The sequence below is a fragment of the Amblyraja radiata genome, chromosome 26, assembly GCF_010909765.2.
Source record: "Amblyraja radiata isolate CabotCenter1 chromosome 26, sAmbRad1.1.pri, whole genome shotgun sequence".
In the NCBI taxonomy this organism is placed as follows: Eukaryota; Metazoa; Chordata; class Chondrichthyes; order Rajiformes; family Rajidae; genus Amblyraja; species Amblyraja radiata.
Window position 1 is genome coordinate 37,023,493 of NC_045981.1, and position 18,494 is coordinate 37,041,986.

Below are 18,494 nucleotides of genomic sequence, written 5' to 3' on the forward strand. Positions count from 1 at the left end.
AGGATGCTCCTCAAACTGTGGAGCATCCTGGACAATACAGCTCACCCCCTCCATGACACACTGGTCAACCTGAGGAGCACCTTCAGCAACAGACTTGTTCCACCAAGAAGCAGCACAGAACACCACAGGAGATCCTTCTTCCCTGTGGCTGTCAAACTGTACAACTCCTCCCCCTTCTGTCGTGGGATAGACTGACTCCCCCTGTCCCCTCCCACCCCACCCCCACAACCCCCCTCCCCAATCTTTGCACATCCCCAATCCTGAACTTTCCCACTTTAATTTCACTAATGGATTGGACAGGCTCGATGCAAGAAAAATGTTCCCCATGTTGGGGGAATCCAGAACCAGGGGTCACAGTTTAAGAATAAGGGGTCGGTCATTTAGGACTGAGATGAGGAAAACTTTTTCACCCAGAGTTGTTAATCTGTGGAATTCTCTGCCACAGAAGGCAGTGGAGGCCAATTCACTGGATGTTTTCAAGAGAGAGTTAGATTTAGCTCTTATAGCCAATGAAATCAAGTGATATGGGGAGAAAGCAGGAACGGGGTACTGATTGTGGATGATCAGCCATGATTATATTGAATGGTGGTGCTGGCTGGAAGGGCCAAATGGCCTACTCCTGCACCTATTGTCTATGTTGCATGTATCTTGTGTTTTGTGTTTGTTGGCAGATTAATTTCCCTCCTGGGATAAATAAAGTTCTATCTCTCTTCCAACACTCCTCGGGAGCTGCCCTCATCTGCATCCAACCCTTTGCCATTCCTTGGCCCCGCTGGTCAAGATCAAAGATTGTAGAAGGTCGTGGAAGATCCTCTATGATCTTTGATCAAGATCCTGCTGTTATCTTTGTTGACCACCTTGACACATGGCTGCACTAGATGTATAAAACATGATTGGTTGTGCAACGCTGGGAACATCACTGCATGGGTCTGACTGCTGCAGTTGAAGCTGCAATGGTGCCGCGTTGCTAGGCGCGGGGCTGCATTGGAGCGGAATTCGATGACCCAGTTCTCTGCTTTTCTTTCGCATTGGTTGTGCATCAAAGGCTGAGCCGGCGGATGCTGCATTAGTGCCATTGGTCTGCGCGTTGTGCCGCAACGCTGCTGCACCGGCCGCTGCATTGGTGCCGGGTCTGCGGCGGCGGGGAGCGGCGGCGGGGAGCGGCGAGGGCGGCGGCGGGGAGCGGTGATGGAGGCGGCGGCGGTGATGGAGGCGGCTGCGGTCCCGGTGCCGGCGGCCGGTGAGGAATCTCTGGGCGAGTTTGTGCAGCGGCTGCGGCTCGTCTTTGATGCTGTGGCCGAGGAACCGGGCGGCTCGTTGCCGCTGCGGCGCTTCATCCAGATGGGGCTTCGCTTCGTGGAGGGAGAGGAGGTGAGAGCCGCCGTTGCCGGGGTCATTAACAATGGGGATGGGATGAGGCCATTCGGCCCCGCTCTCCTGCCCGGTGGTTCTGACCCGCTGCCGGGCCTGGTCACTCCGGACCGGCAGAGTGACCGGTGAAGGTGCTGCCCATCAGCGCCGTTATAGTCCCTGCCATTCACTGGAACAGGCCCTTCGGCCCAACCTGCCCATGCTGACCAATATGCTCCATCCACACCTGCCCGCGTTTATTTCTCTAAACCTATCCTGTCCATGTTCATATTTGTAAGAGCAGAATTAGGCCATTCGGCCCATCAAAACTACTCCGCAATTCAATCATGGCTGATCAATCTTTCCCTCTCAACCTCATTCACCTTCTCCACATAACCCTCTTGTGCCCGTCTACAAGTCTTTTAAATGTTGTTATAGTCCTTGCTTCAACTCCCTCCTCTGGCAGCTGGTCACACCCACACACCCACACACCCACACACCCACACACCCACACACCCACACACCCACACACACACACCCACACACCCACACACCCACACACAAAACAGGTTCCTAGTAAATCTCTCCTCTCACCTTCAACCTACGTCCCCCGGTTCATGTTTCCACTACTCTGGTTAGAAGACTGTACATTCACCCTATTTATTCCCTCTATAAGATCACCCCTCATCCTCCTGTGCTCCAAGGAATAAAGTCCTGGCCTGCCCCAACCTGTCCCTGTCGCACAGGCCAACATTTCCAATAATTCCGCTGCATCTATAGACAGCCTCCCCCCCTTGTCCACTATCAGTGTTGTGTTGTCTGCAAACTTAAAGAAGGTGTAAGGCAGAGAGCACAGAGTGCTGGAGTAACTCAGCGGGTCAGGCAGCATCTGTGGAGAACATGGATAGGTGACGTTTCACAGAGTGCTGGAGTAACTCAGCGGGTCAGGCAGCATCTATGGAGAACATGGATAGGTGACGTTTCACAGAGTGCTGGAGTAACTCAGTGGGTCAGGCAGCATCTGTGGAGAACATGGATAGGTGACGTTTCACAGAGTGCTGGAGTAACTCAGCGGGTCAGGCAGCATCTGTGGAGAACATGGATAGGTGACGTTTCACAGAGTGCTGGAGTAACTCAGCGGGTCAGGCAGCATCTATGGAGAACATGGATAGGTGACGTTTCACAGAGTGCTGGAGTAACTCAGTGGGTCAGGCAGCATCTGTGGAGAACATGGATAGGTGACGTTTCACAGAGTGCTGGAGTAACTCAGCGGGTCAGGCAGCATCTGTGGAGAACATGGATAGGTGACGTTTCACAGAGTGCTGGAGTAACTCAGCGGGTCAGGCAGCATCTATGGAGCTAAGGAAATAGGCAACGCTTCGGGCCGAAACCCTTACGGGTTTCGGCCCGAAACATTGCCTATTTCCAGAAGGATTTCGGCCTGAAACGTTGCCTATTTCCAGAAGGGTTTCGGCCCAAACATTGACTATTTCCAGAAGGATTTCGGCCGGAAACGTTGCCTATTTCCTTAGCTCCATAGATGCTGCTGCACCATAACTCAGTGGGTCAGGCAGCATCTGTGGAGAACATGGATAGGTGACGTTTCACAGAGTGCTGGAGTAACTCAGCGGGTCAGGCAGCATCTGTGGAGAACATGGATAGGTGACGTTTCACAGAGTGCTGGAGTAACTCAGCCGGTCAGGCAGCATCTGTGGAGAACATGGATAGGTGACGTTTCACAGAGTGCTGGAGTAACCCTTCTTCTCCCATTCCTTCTCTCCAGAGACGCTGCCTGTCCCGCTGAGTTACTCCAGCATTTTGTGTCTATCCTTGATTTAAACCAGCACCTGCAGTTCTCTGCTACACATTGGGAGTCATGGTGTTGGCCTGATACAAGATCACAGAGGAATCCCAGAGTCAGTCGCTGTGGCCAATCGGTGGTGGCCAGTGCCATCTGTGGCCTGGTGGGGCAGATGCTGCCGTGGCCAGAGCCGAGATACTGGCTTCATCTTTAGCCGCAGTCAAGGTGCTGGAAGACCAGGGGGTTTCTTTGACCCTTGATGTGGGAGGTTGTAGGGACCAGGATGGAGGGGTTGTCCTTGGAGTTGGCATAGAGTCGATGGGCCGAATGGTGGAGAGATACATTTACATCATAGGCGTGCTGGGTGGGTGGGGGGGGGGGGGGGGGAGTCCAGGGCTACCACTACAGGTAGAGGGGCAGAGTGGTCTCTCGCTGCTCCTATCTCAGTCGGGACAGAGCCAGGGTGTGGTGTAGTACCGTGTGTGCGTGCTGTCCGTCTCACACCGCCTGTACTACATAGTGTGTGTGCGCGTGTGCGTGCGCGTGTGCGTGTGTGCGTGCGTGTGCGTGCTGTTGGTCTCACACCGCCTGTACTCCACAGCTGCAGCGAGTGGCAGAGCAACTGGACCCGCAGGAGTTGGGACACATCAGCTTCCCTGAGTTCTGCCGTGGGATCTTCACCATTAAAGGTAGGAGCGGCAAGAGGCGGCACAGAACCCGGTCAGCACCGGTCAGCATTGCCTGGAGTGGTGTCGGTCCCCAGCACCGGTCAGTACTGGTCAGTACCGGTCAGCGCCGGTCAGCATCGCCTGGCGTGGTGCCTGGCCCCAGGATCGCTGCCATCATGTCTCTGTTTGTGTACAGGTTGCGCGGAGCTGCTGGACAAGGGGCTGTGTGTGGACGGCTCGCTGGCCCGAGGCAGCCAGACCGGTGGGGAGGAGCACTGCGGCCCGCAGGTAACCGGGGGGGGAATTTGGGGGAGGGGGGATTTGGGGGAGGGCAGATCAAGGACGTTGGTGATCGAGGGGGGTCCCATCCTCTGTGCCCGTACTGATAAGGACCACTGTGCCTCTCTGATCACCAGAGCCTTCAGTAACTGCCATCCTCGACCCCCCTGCTCTACAACACTCCCCAGAGACAAGATCCCGCCCTCGTTGCACTTCCCAAAACCTCACACTTATCTGCATGAAACTCCATGAACCAGTCCCCAGCCACATGACCAACTGATCAACATCCTGCTGTCATCTTTGGTCACCATCTTCACCATCTACGACACTTTGGTGTCATGTACAAACTTACTAATCCTGCCTTTCACATTTTCAACCAAAGAGTTGATGTAATTGATGGGGCCTCAATATTCCCAGGTGTCCAGCCCCATACACAACCTTCCACCACCACCCTCTGCTTCCACAGTGGCCACCATGCAGACATTACCACTAGCCCTGTGCATGTGTGTTGGTGGCCTAGCCCGAGTATTGCAGTCTGCATGTGGGCTGCACCCGCGCAGTCACCAGTCATGCCACTGCTGCACGGGTGACCACTGCTCTTGGGTGATCATAAGGTCATAAATGATAGGAGTAGAACTAGGCCATTTGGCCCATCAAGTCTACCCCGCCATTCAATCATAGCTGATCTATCTCTCCCTCCTAACCCCATTCTCCTGCCTTCTCCCCATAACTTCTGACACCCGCACTAATCAAGAATCTATCTATCTCTGCCTCCACTGACTTGGCCTCCACAGCCTTCTGTGGCAATTAATTCCACAGATTCACCACCCTCGGACTAAAGACATTCCTCCTCATTTCTTTCCTTTCATTCTGAAGCTATGACCCAGTCGAAGACTCTCCCATTAGTGGAAACATCTACTCTATCCACGCCTTTCACTATTCGATGCAGCTGAAGAAGGGTCCTGTCCCGAAACGTCACCTATCCATGTTCTCCACAGATGCTGCCTGACCCGCTGAGTTACTCCAGCATTCTGTGAAACGTCACCTATCCATGTTCTCCACAGATGCTGCCTGACCCGCTGAGTTACTCCAGCATTCTGTGAAACGTCACCTATCCATGTTCTCCACAGATGCTGCCTGACCCGCTGAGTTACTCCAGCATTCTGTGTTCTCTGCCTTACACCCTTAAGTTTGCAGACAACACAACACTGATAGTGGACAAGGGGGGGAAGGCTGTCTATAGATGCAGCGGGATTATTGGAAATGTTGGCCTGAGCGACAGGGACAGGTTGGGGCAGGCCAGGACTTTATTCCTTGGAGCGCAGGAGGATGAGGGGTGATCTTATAGAGGGAATAAATAGGGTGAATGTACAGTCTTCTAACCAGAGTAGTGGAAACATGGACCGGGGGACGTAGGTTGAAGGTGAGAGGGGAGAGATTTACTAGGAACCTGAGGGGCGGTGTTTTGGGTGTGTGTGTGGGTGTGTGGAACCAGCTGCCAGAGGAGGGAGTTGAAGCAGGGACTATAACAGATATTTGGAGAGGGGAATGAGAGGGAGAGATAGATCATCCATGATTGAATGGCGGGGTAGACTCGATGGGCCGAATGGCCAAATGCTGCATCTCTGCTGTGACCCCCCCCCCCCCCACCACCAGAGTGGGCTCTGACCTTTTCCCTCTGCCCCAGCAGGTCAGGGTGCAGAGGTCACAGGAGGGTCAGCTCTACCCCGCTGACGTCACTATGACTCTCAGGCAGCCGGACACCGACATGGAGAGCGATTTCCAGAACCTTCCGTCTGTGGCAGAAGCACCCGGAGCCGGGACCCCCCCACCCACGGGCACCCACCTCCTGCCCAGCCCACCACGGTGAGGGGCAGACACCCCCCCCCCCCCACTGGGGGAGGAGGAGGGAGAGGGAGAGGGGAGGGGTGGGGTGAGAAGGGGGGGAGATGGGAGGTAAGGGAGGGGGGGGTGAGGGAGGGGGGGTGAGGGAGGGGAGAGGAGGGAGGGGAGAGGGGGATGAGGGAGGGGAAAGGGGAGAGGGGGAGGGGGAGTGTGAGAGGTCCTCACCCAACGGTCACTCTGTCCGCAGTGCTGCCCAGCCGCGGCTCCACGTTGACTGCGCTCAGTGCCGGCGGAGTATCGACATCCTCAACTTGCAGAGCCGGCTCCGCACAGCGCAGGCGCACAGGTGAGGGGGAGCGGTGAGGGGGGGGGGCGGGGTGAGGGGGGGAGGGGTGAGGGTGGGCGGGGTGAGGGGGGGAGGGGTGAGGGGGGGAGGGGTGAGGGTGAGGGGGGGTGAGGGGGGGCGGGGTGAGGGTGAGGGGGGGAGCGGTGAGGGGGGCAGGGTGAGGGTGAGGGGGGGGCGGGGTGAGGGTGAGGGGGGAGGGGTGAGGGGGGGCGGGGTGAGGGGGGTGGGGGAGGGGTGAGGGGGGGAGGGGTGAGGGGGAGGGGTGAGGGGGGGGAGGGGTGAAGGGAGGCGGGGAGGGGAGGACTGAGGGGGTTGCCAAGGATGTGGGGTGGGGGATGATATGCTGGTACAGCAGGCAGTGAAGGATGCTAATAGAAAGATTAAACGAGAACTTACGGTTTGAAGTTTGAACTTTATTTTATGAGAAGTTGCGATGAGGGATTACGTAGGAATGTCACACAATTTTGAGATTTTAAAAATCAAGTCTGTAATTTATCCCATCAGATAAAGCATAAAAAGAAGTTTAATTTGACACCTAATTCACTTTCATATCTTCAGTATTAAAAAAGTTATGGCCATTTTCATACTCGGAAATTAGCATCTTGTTCCCTATTGCTTTTCCATTGACTTAACACGAAAGCTGTGATCGAGAACATTTAAAATCCCATAACTTTCTTAAAAATTAAGAGAACTAGATTGCAGCATTCTGAAACAAATATGAAACAATCTTACTTAGATTACTTGAAATTAAAGCATATAATTAGTTAGTTACTTAATTGTAGCTAATTACAAAATTCAATTATTAGATCTAAACATCTATCCATTTCTTAAAAATAGATTAACATTTTTAAATAGCCTCAGTGTCCAAATAACATTCACACAAGAATTCACAATATAACATACTTTTAAAATCTCATTGTCATGGGTTTATACGCCAAATGGAAGGAATTTAATGTTTAATACCTGTAAATTAATGGCTTTTTAAATCAGCTTGCGAGTGGGTTTTTCAGGAACGCGATCAATTGGAATGTTGCGGTTGTGGTGGATTTAAACCCGTATCGGCAGCACATACACTGCCGGTTCGTACAGGGAAAATAATCACCGTTTCGCAACTTAAAATGTGATTTAAATGCATCTTAAGAAACACTTTTATACATAAAAATAAACCACTTTCTTTTACCTGTCCCCGATGTAAAATCTGGCCCCGTTGTCGGCGTTGACGGCTTCACAAGCTGATTTTAAAATCACTCCAGCGATTAACTTGTCGGGCGAATTTTTAAAAAAAACACACAGAACGGCCGTAGGAACGATTCTTCAGCAAAAACTTGCACTCCAACAAAATATAATCCAGGACCAGGTTGGAGAAAACCGCGTTTTAACTCCGCCCCCCCCCCCTCAAACGCGCCAAAATCGCGCACACGGCCAGTGGCAGAATTGCAGCGCCGCTGAAGATAAGTATTGTAACATACCTAGATTACGTGAAGAAGCCCACCAGCCCGCATGTGCGTCAACCTTTAAAGCAGCTGTATGAAATCACAGAACAATCGCTGACCTAAACTATAGGAAGATTAACGAACTAGAACTACCGAATGATCTTTATGAGAATAGGATTGGGAGTGTAGGGCACGTAATCCCTCGTCGCAACTTCTCATAAAATAAAGATCAAACTTCAAATGGTAAGTTCTCGTTTAATCTTTTTATTTTATTTCGAAGTCACGTGAGTGACTACGTGAAGATTTCAAAGCTCTGTGATTTCATGCCGTGAACCAGGATCCATGCAAACATAGAAACATAGAAAATAGGTGCAGGTGTAGGCCATTCGGTCCTTCGAGCCTACACCGCCATTCAATATGATCATGGCTGATCATCCAATTCAGTATCCTGTAATCCTGTACCTGCCTTCTCTCCATACCCCCTGATTCTTTTAGCCACAAGGGCCACATCTAACTCCCTCTTAAATATAGCCAATGAACTGGCCTCAACTGGCAGAGAGTTCCAGAGATTCACCACTCTCTGTGTGAAAAATGTTTTTCTCATCTTGGTCCTAAAGGATTTCCCCTTTATCCTTAAACTGTGACCCCTTGTCCTGGACTTCCCCAACATCGGGAACAATCTTCCTGCATCTAGCCTATCCAACCCCTTAAGAATTTTGTAAGTTTCTATACGATCCCCCCTCAATCTTCTAAATTCTAGCGAGTACAAGCCGAGTCTATCCAGTCTTTCTTCATATGAAAGTCCTGACATCCCAGGAATCAGTCTGGTGAACCTTCTCTGTACTCCCTCTATGGCAAGAATGTCTTTCCTCAGATTTGGAGACCAAAACTGTACATAATACTCCAGGTGTGGTCTCATCAAGACCCTGTACAACTGCAGTAGAACCTCCCTGCTCTTATACTCAAATCCTTTTGCTATGAATGCTAACATACCATTCGCTTTCTTCACTGCCTGCTGCACCTGCATGCCTACTTTCAATGACTGGTGTACCATGACACCCAGGTCTCGTTGCATCTCCCCTTTTCCTAATCGGCCACCATTTAGATAATAGTCTATTTTCCTGTTTTTGCCACCAAAGTGGACAACCTCACATTTATCCACATTATACTGCATCTGCCATGCATTTGCCCACTCACCCAACCCATCCAAGTCACCTTGCAGCCTCCTAGCATCCTCCTCACAGCTAACACTGCCCCCCAGCTTCGTGTCATCCGCAAACTTGGAGATGTTGCATTCAATTCCCTCGTCCAGATCATTAATATATATTGTAAATAGCTGGGGTCCCAGCACTGAGCCTTGCGGTACCCAACTAGTCACTCCCTGCCATTCTGAAAAGGACCCGTTTACTCCTACTCTTTGCTTCCTGTTTGCTAGCCAGTTCTCTATCCACATCAATACTGAACCCTCAATACCGTGTGCTTTAAGTTTGTATGCTAATCTCTTATGTGGGACCTTGTCGAAAGCCTTCTGAAAGTCCAGATATAACACATCCACTGGTTCTCCCTTATCCACTCTACTAGTTACGTCCTCGAAAAAATTCTATAAGATTCGTCAGACATGATTTACCTTTCATAAATCCATGCTGACTTTGTCCAATGATTTCACCACTTTCCAAATGTGCTGCTATCCCATCTTTAATAACTGACTCCAGCAGTTTCCCCACTACCGATGTTAGACTAACTGGTCTGTAATTCCCCGTTTTCTCTCTCCCTCCCTTTTTAAAAAGTGGGGTTACATTAGCTACCCTCAATCCTCAGGAACTACTCCAGAATCTAAAGAGTTTTGAAAAATTATCACTAATGCATCCACTATTTCTGGGGCTACTTCCTTAAGTACCCTTGGAGTTTACCTGGACAGTAAACGGGACTGGTCCAGGAATGCTGAGACCCTGTACAAGAAGGGACAGAGTCAGCTGTACATTCTGAGGAAGTTCTGCTCTTTCAACATCTGCAGTGAGATGCTGCAGGTGTTCCACCAGTCGGTGGTGGCCAGTGCCATTTTCTTCGCTGCCATGTGCTGGGGCAGCCGAGCGAAGGCCGCAGACACCAACAGGATCAACAAACTCATCAGGAAGGCCGGCTCCGTCCTGGGGGCAGAGTACATGGGAGGTTGGTCTTACATTAGCTACCCTCCAATCCTCAGGAACTACTCCAGAATCTAAAGAGTTTTGAAAAATTATCACTAATGCATCCACTATTTCTGGGGCTACTTCCTTAAGTACTCTGGGGTGCAGCCTATCCGGCCCTGGGGATTTATCGGCCTTTAACCCATTCAATTTACCTAACACCACTTCCCGGCTAACCTGGATTTCACTCAGTTCCTCCATCTCATTTGACCCGCGGTCCCCTGCTATTTCCGGCAGATTATTTATGTCTTCCTTAGTGAAGACGGAACCAAAGTAGTTATTCAATTGGTCTGCCATGTCCTTGTTCCCCATGATCAATTCACCTGTTTCTGACTGCAAGGGACCTACATTTGTTTTAACTGATCTCTTTCTCTTCACATATCTATAAAAACCTTTGCAGTCAGTTTTTATGTTCCCTCCCAGTTTGACAGAAAAGAAATTCTCCATTTTAAATTCCATTAGGGTTTACTATGAACTCTATGGAAATGTCTGTGACCTTGCCCTGGGGAAAGAAATTAAATTTAAAAGAAGCCTGTAATAACCTTCTCATTACGGAGCAGCCATCCATTCGCCAGGTGGCTAGCGTAATTGGCAAAATGGTGGCTGTTTTTCCAGCTGCTCGATTTGGCCCTTTGCATTTATCAAAATGTCAAAATGAGTTGAGTTGTGTCAAATCAAGGATGATACGGCATCCACCATCTTTATTTTGCCTAGAGAATATATTAGAGACGTATTGATGTTTTTCATAAATTGATCTCTCAATGTGCGATCTCTCATGTATTTCTGCTTGCGTATCCAAAACCTCTTGTTTGGAATGAATATACGACCGACTCGGCGTATGTCGTGTGGGTGGAAATGTTCGGTAAACATTACATTTTGAAACCCTTTATACTGTGCAATATAAATGGATCTAAGGTTATCAACCGCCATTCATGCAAAAACAAGTTTAATCTACCATCAACTTATAACTGCTCCTCACACCCCGTGTTACTGAAAGAACCAGACCCACCTACCTCCATGGTTACAGGTGGCTCGATAGCAGGCCCAGCGGACCCTAATACTGGTTCTGTTTCCTTCCCCTTGCTCTGGAGGTTTGAGCTGCTGGGGCGTGAGGATTACGCATTTTTCTTGGCCTAAAAAAGACCGATGCCCGGGTAGATCGAATCTGGAGCTGCTTCTAGTTTCAGCAAAACCGCTTCTTGTTGGTGGAGGCGTAGGGGTGCTGACGCTGGAAGAGCAGAGACTTGCCCACAGGAGATGCTTTAATTATTCCTGCAGCTTTGGATTAATCGTGCAAGTCTTTCACCTGTTTACTCAGGTCTTCCCCGAACAGGAGATTGGGCGGCTGGACATTACTGGCCCTACACAGATGCGCAAACTTAGGGTTCAATGCAGGCCTGATGGCGTTCTTCCGGAAACAATTTATCTCGAAGTGTGCGTTGCACATCAGTGCCATGGCTTCTTGCTGAATATCCGATAATGGACCGGCATCTATCGATCTGGCAAAAGCCGTGATGCCTGCAGATAGTAACTTCAGGATGCGTTGGAGTTATATCTCTTGGGCCTTGATGCTACCCCCAAAATAACCCCAAATAGAATTGTTGACCAAGGGCACTTTTAGAGTTGCACAACTTGCTGGAGTGGGGTACTTTGCAGTAGTTTCTGTCATGGTTTCCTCTTGTAATTGATGTGAAGTCAGGTAACTGATGCTTGAGGCCAATTCTTTCTGAAGTGGTTCACCTGTTTGTGAAGGTACTGCACATCTGGAGGCATGAGCTGGCAACTCTTGTGTATGCGATTCACACATATCATGCATAACAGCGTGTTCATCTGACACACATCCATATTCGGAGTCAGCCATATAATGACCTCCGAAACTCCCCTCATCTGAGTGGGAGGAACTAAGCAGCCCTGTACCAGGTGGTGCCACAGGCATTAGAGTAGACTTGCCTGGATATGTCTCCGTATCACGGAGCATGTTGTGTGCCAGCATCCTCTCCATGAGGTGCTCCATCTGTGATAAACGGCGAAAGACATCACCCATTGGTGTGGGAGGGAAATCCTCCTGGCCTTAATCATCAGATAATACAGGCCTGTCAGACTTTTGTTTGGCTTTACCCCCTTGAGGGGTTGCCAAGGTGCTCCTGACAGGAACCAACAGACGGCCGCCGGTTTCCCGCACTCCCGCGGTCTTCCGTAGCAGCTTTCCCCGCGTCCCGTCTGGATTTGTTGGGTCCTAGATCTCTCCATAACGCTAGAGACAAAAATACCAAAAACACCTCAGAGTAAGTTGTAGACTGACCTGTGAGGTTTTTAAACTTACCGCTGGAGGAGCCGACCCTCCTCCCAGACAGTCGTACCCCATGCATTAAACGTATTGGCGCACACGCGGGCTGGCGGGCTTCATCACGTAGTCTCTCACGTGACTTTGAAATAAAATGGCATGTTGGCCTTCGTTGTGAGAGGATTTGAGTTTAGGAGCAAGGAGGTCCTACTGCAGTTGTACAGGGCCCTAGTGAGACCACACCTGGAGTATTGTATTCAGACTGAAGAAGGGTTTCGGCCCGAAACGTTGCCTATCTCCTTCGCTCCATAGATGCTGCTGTACCCGCTGAGTTTCTCCAGCATTTATGTGTACAAGGGATATGGGGAGAAGGCAGGAACGGGGCATTGATTGTGGATGATCAGCCATGATCACATTGATCAGCGGCACTGGCGATCTTTATGTTTCTATCACAATCTTACCCGTCTCTCTCCATCCCATAGCTCCAGCACCAAGCTGTCGTCCACAGCATTCGGCCGGTGAGAGACTCCCTCCCCCCCTTCCGCCCCCACATGTTCTCCTTCCCCCCTCTCTTCCCCCCCCTCTCTTCCCCCCCCCCCTCTCCCCCCCCCACTTGCTCTCCCCTCTCTCTTTTCCCCATCTCCCTTCCCCTCCCTCCCCCCCTCTCTTTACCCCCACTTGCTCTCCCCCTCTCCTCCCCCCCCCCCCTGTCTCTGGGCTGAGGGGCGAGGGGAGGGGGGTCTCTGGGCTGAGGGGCGAGGGGAGGGGGGTCTCTGGGCTGAGGGGCGAGGGGAGGGGGGTCTGTCTCTGGGCTGAGGGGCGAGGGGAGGGGGGTCTCTGGGCTGAGGGGCGAGAGGAGGGGGGTCTCTGGGCTGAGGGGCGAGGGGAGGGGGGTCTCTGGGCCGCGCTCGGCGTATCAATCACGGCCACTGTCACATCTGCAGACAGCTGTTCCACAGCAGCACGTTGGGCAGCTGCAGCACCGAGGACCTGACCCGGGACAGCGACGACTCACCGCGGCCCGACATCGCACAGAAGGTGAGGGGGGGGGGGCACCGTGCACCGTACACCTCCCTCCCCGTCCCCCCTCCCCCTCCCCCACCCCTCCCCCACGTAGTGTTATGAATAACCTCACACACAGGGGACGGGTCGTGGCTTCACACTGTCTCACCCTCGTTGATTATAATCCATAATGCTTTTATTCAATTAAATACAAATACAGACCAGTAACAAAGTCAAGCAGCGATCAGATTAAAACTGTGTCAACTTTACAAAACTCGACCAATACTCGGACACGCACATGGACACGGACATAGACACGCACACAGACATGGCCAGGGACACGGTCACGGACTGTGTCTGACCCCGGGAGTGACTTGTGTTCAATAAATCACCGCATTCAGCCAACAGTTTGATTCACTCAGCAATTTATTACACTACTGAATACACACTCGCGTATCCACACACACACTCGCGTATCCACACACACACTCGCGTATCCACACACACACTCGTGTATACCCGCACACACTCGCGTATCCACACACACACTCGCGTATCCACACACACACTCATGTATCCACACACACACTCGTGTATCCACACACACTCATGTATACCCGCACACACTCGCGTATCCACACACACACTCATGTATACCCGCACACGGCAGAGCACGCATGGCTGCAGGATGTTTTGGTTCTCGATCACCTGGCAGTGTTGGCGACGGTATGAGGCAGGGGCTTTCTCCACGACACCCTCCTTTATTATGAGAGCAGACCCCCACTGCCCCTCCCCGAGACCCCCACTGCCCCTCCCCGAGACCCCCATCGGCGGCTGCAACGTTTTAGCCCACACACCACACTCACAACACCAAGTGCTGGAGTAACTCAGCGGGACAGGCATCGTCTCTGGAGGGAAGTAATGGGTGACGTTTCGGGTCGACTCCCTTCTCCAGAGACGCTGCCTGACCCGCTGAGTGACTCCAACACTTGGTGTCCATCTCTGGTTTAAACCAGCATCAACACAGTGCATGTCGTTACCTGTCAGGTGTGTTACCTGGAGAGGAAGGTGACTGAGTTGGAGATGGAGCGTCTGATGAAGGGGGAGCAGAAGAGTAAACTCATGCATCAGAACATCCACCTGGTGCACAGGTAGCTTCTGGGGGTGGGGCGGGGAGGTGAGGTGGGGGCTCTCGGGGGGGATTGTTGAGGGGGAAGGTTGTCGGGGAGGGGGTTGTGGGGTTGTCAGGGGGGGGTTATCGGTGGGGTTGTCGGGGAGGGGGGGATTTTTGGGGGCGGTTGTCGGGGGAGGGGGTTGTGGGGGGTGAGGTTGTCGGGGGAGGGGGTTGTTGGGGAAGGGATTTTTGGGGTCGGGGGAGGGGGTTGTGGGGGGTGAGGTTGTCGGGGGGGGGGGATTTTTGGGGGCGGTTGTCGGGGGAGGGGGGTTGTTCCGGGGGGTTCCCGTCTCTCTGACGTCACTGCCCCCACCCCAGGGTACATGCGGCGGAGGAGCTGGTCCGGGACGAGCAGGGCGGCGCACACGAGACGATGCGGGAGACGCGGTGGCGACACCGGCAGCTTTTGGGACGTGTCCGCGGGGAGACGGAGACGCAGACACAGAGCCTGAGGTACAGGTGGGTGTGACCCCTGACTCTGACCCGCGACCCTCGTCACCCGCACCGGCCCCGCCCCGAGACCCCCAACAGCCCAGATGTTCCCGCGCTGGGGCAGTAAATGCAGATGTTGTGTCCAGGGCGCAGCAGCTGGATGAGGAATCGCAGCGACTGAAGCTGACGGCGGCTCGGATAAAGTGTCGCAGCGAGCGGCTAGGACAGGTGAGGGGGGCGAGGGGTGTTGGTGGGGGGGTGAGGGTGGTTGGTGGGGGGGTGTTGGTGGGGGGGGTGAGGGTGGTTGGTGGGGGGGGTGAGGGGTGTTGATGGTGGGTTGGTGGGGGGGGGGGTGAAGGGGTGTTGGGGGGGTGAGGGTGGTTGGTGGGGGGGGTGGGGTGCTTTATGGGGAGCAGGGGTATGTGGTGGGGAGGCCCACCCCCATCGACACAGACCCAGCAGCAGACCCTGGGGGTCTCCCCTCCCCGCCCCCACTGCCTCTCTTCCACCCGTTGACGTTCTCCACCTCCCCAGGTACCTGACCTGTGGCTACCTCAATGCAGACACCTCCACCTGCCCGTGGTTCCCTCCACCCCCCATGTTCCAGGCCCCCCCACCCTCTGTGTAACATATATCCCCCCCTCTCACCTCCAACCCTCCAGTGTGGGACATTGCCACTGGGAGCGAGGTTGTCACTGTTTATACCATCGCTGCCTCCACAATCTCCGATGTTCCTCAGAAACAATAAAGGTCCATCTCTGTCCCTGAGCTCCAGGCATGGTTCTGGTAAACTTCCTGCCTCCACATCTGTCCTCAATGGAGCGACCGGAACTGCACGCAGTTAAAGAGTGATACAGCACGGAAACAGGCCCTTCGGCCCAACTTGCCCAGGCTGACCAACATGCCCCATCTACACTAGTCCCACCTGCCTGCGTTTGGCCTATATCTCTCTAAACCTGTCCTATCCATGTACCCGAGGCATAGTCAAAGCCTCAACTACCTCTTCTGGCAGCTCGTTCCGTACACCCACACCCTCTGTGTGAAAAAGATTCCTATTAAATCTCTGTAAGATCTCCCCTCATCCTCCAAGCCTGCCCCAACCTCTCCCTGTAGCTCAGGCCCCTCGAGTCCTGGCAACATCCTCGTAAATCTTCTCTTCCCTCTCTCTCTCCCCCCTGCAGGAACACCAGTGCATCTCTTACCAGTGGGAGGATGCGGGGCTGCGACTGCAGGACGAGCTGCACCTGCATCGCAGGATGGTGGAGCGCATGCGCCAGAGCCGGCTGCAGTTCCAGCGGGAGCGCGAGGCCATGCAGGAGGTGGGCGGGGGCTGGGGGGGAGGAGGGAGGGGGTATGGGGGGGGGGGGGGAAGGGGGTATGGGTAGGGCCGGTGACTAGTGGAGTTCCGCAGGGTCGATGCTGGGGCAGCAACTCTTCACGTTGTATATTAATGCTTTGAAGGAGGGGATTGAAGGCTTTGCGGCCAAGTTGAGGGTGTGTGGGTGGGGCTGGGTGAGGAGGGTGGGCGTGTGTGGTGGGGCTGGGAGGTGGGTGAGGAGGTGGGGCTGGGGGTGGGGCTGGGGGGTGGGTGAGGAGGTGGGGCTGGGGGTGGGTGGGTGAGGAGGGTGGGGATGTGGGGTGGGTGGGGAGGTGGGTGGGTGAGGAGGGTGGGGATGTGGGGTGGGTGGGGAGGTGGGGCTGGGGGATGGGGGCAGGGGTGGTTAGGCTGTGACACAGACTGATACCATGACTGCCGATCCTCTCACCCCCGCAGCTTGTGGAGGACCTGCGCCGTGAACTACTGGTGCAGAGCCGCTGTGGGGGGAGGGGGGGTCTCAACCCGTGGGGAGCCCCCTGCACCCGGCTCTGTGACCTCACCTTCCCCCCCCGACCCCTGGAGCTGCAGTACCAGGTGGAGCGGCTCACGCAGGTAGGGGTGGGGAGGGGGTCTTGCGTGTGTACGTGTGTATGTGTCAGTATGCGTGTGTGTGTGCCCGTGTTGGTGTGTGTCCGTGTGCATGTGTTGGTGTGTGTGTGTGTGTGTGCGTGTCCATGTGTTGGTGTGTCTGTGTGCTGACCCTCGTGTGTTACAGGACAATGAGCGGCTGCAGGAACAGAACGATGGGCTGAATGGCCAGGTGTTGGCGCTGAGTCTGAGCGGAGCCGCTGAGCTGTGCGGTGCACATGCCAGGGCCCAAAACCTGGCCACGGAGATCGACACCGCCAGCCAGGACCAGGTGAGTACATGCGTGTGCCTAGCATGACGAATAGTGTGCACATGTGACCCTGGCGGGATCGATGGAGTGCATGTGTGTACCAGGCATGCACAGGTAAATACATGCATGTACCTGGCATGACCAGGTGTGTTCATGCACGTACCAGCTGCAACCAGGTGAATGTGTGCGTCCGGGTGGGTGGGGTCTGTTTGTGTCTGCATCTGACCCTCTTCCTTGCCCCCTCCACTCTCCCCTTTACCCTTTGCCCCCTCCCCACAGCTACTGTTCGCGCTGCGTGATCAGGAGGAAGTGAGTGAGCGACTGCGGGAATACATGGAGCGCATCATCCTGGCCATCATCGATCACAGCCCCTCCATCCTGGAGATCAAGAAGTGAGGGAGTGCCAGCGAGGGAGCACCCCAGGGTGGCAGCTCTCCAGTGCTGGAGCAGCCCGGACTGGGGTACGGCGGATGGGAGGGGAGGGGCAATGGTTACTCTGGGGGTGACTCCAGGGGCAGAGGTCAGTCCGAGACCCAGTCTGTAACCTTGGTGACTGCGGGGAGCGGGGTAGTAGAGAGCAATGGGCTGAAGGGTCACTTGTCAGCCAGCACGTTCACAGTGAATGGCAGGGCCCCGGGGTGGGTTGTTGGGGCAGTGTATCGTTCCCTGAAGGTGCCGTCACAGGGAGACAAGGAGGTGAGGACTGCCTTTGTACATTGTCCTTCATCAGTCTGAAGAAGGGTGTCGATCTGAAACTTCACCCATTCCTTCTCTCCACAGATGCTGCCTGACCCGCTGAGTTACTCCAGTACTCTGTGTCCACCCTATCAAGTATGGAAGTTGGGGTGTCACGTTGCAGCTGAACTAGATGGTGGTGAGGCGGCATTTGGGGTCTTGTCACCCTGCTGAAGGCAGGAAGATTGCAGATTGACAAGGATGTCACTAGGACCAGAGCTCCTGAGATACAGGGAGATACAGGCTAGGATTTTATTCTTTGGAGCGCAGGTTGCTGCCACCTGACGGCATCTCGAACCACAGGACCGGTTTACGGAGAGAGGAGAAAGATTAAATAAAAAGCTGAGGGGCAGCTTTTTCCCCCACAGAGGGTGGTGGGTTTATGGAACGAGTTGCCACAGGAGGTCGTTGAGGCAGGTACAACATGACGTTTGGACAGGTACATGGATAGGACAGGTGTAGAGGGATATGGGCCAAACGTGGAACCAGGGTGGGTGGGGCATGTTGGTCAGCACGGGCAAGTTGGGCCGAATGGCCTGTTTCCGTGCTGCATGATGCTGTGACCCCTGACCTCTCCGCATGTCCCCACATTTCCTGCCTCCGGCCCCCGTGACCATGTGACGAAACCCAGCTCCACTCTCGTTACATTCACTGACAGACACTGGTTGGAATAATAATGGGGAACAGTGTCAGAGAACAACAATCTTGCACAAAGATAGACAGACAGAGTGCTGGAGTAACTC

General features: G+C 53.6%; 1 protein-coding gene across 2 annotated transcripts; it reads left to right on the forward strand.

The window, feature by feature from the left end:
• The first annotated feature begins 1,173 nt into the window (after positions 1–1,173).
• On the forward strand, positions 1,174–18,087 carry LOC116988166 (rab11 family-interacting protein 4-like). 2 transcript variants are annotated; one of them, XM_033044738.1, is made up of 14 exons: positions 1,174–1,371; positions 3,753–3,840; positions 4,016–4,107; positions 5,786–5,964; positions 6,191–6,289; positions 12,675–12,710; positions 13,137–13,230; positions 14,242–14,345; positions 14,687–14,821; positions 14,947–15,028; positions 15,982–16,119; positions 16,575–16,730; positions 16,894–17,037; positions 17,296–18,087. In XM_033044738.1, the coding sequence occupies exons 1-14, from the start codon at positions 1,189–1,191 to the stop codon at positions 17,410–17,412; spliced, it is 1,647 nt and encodes a 548-aa protein (XP_032900629.1). In that variant the 5' UTR covers positions 1,174–1,188; the 3' UTR covers positions 17,413–18,087. The 2 variants fall into 2 exon arrangements, with proteins under 2 accessions (XP_032900629.1, XP_032900628.1); XM_033044737.1 differs by having other exon boundaries at positions 5,789–5,964; positions 14,687–14,827.
• The last annotated feature ends 407 nt before the right edge of the window (positions 18,088–18,494 follow it).

Excerpts from the sequence above, each read along its gene's own strand:
- LOC116988166 (XM_033044737.1), top strand. The coding sequence starts at position 1,189 with ATGGAGGCGGCGGCGGTGATGGAGGCGGCTGCGGTCCCGGTGCCGGCG. Across the intron at positions 14,828-14,946 it reads ACACAGAGCCTGAGGTACAG|GGCGCAGCAGCTGGATGAGG; the intron begins GTGGGTGTGACC and ends TGTTGTGTCCAG. Across the intron at positions 15,029-15,981 it reads GCAGCGAGCGGCTAGGACAG|GAACACCAGTGCATCTCTTA; the intron begins GTGAGGGGGGCG and ends TCCCCCCTGCAG.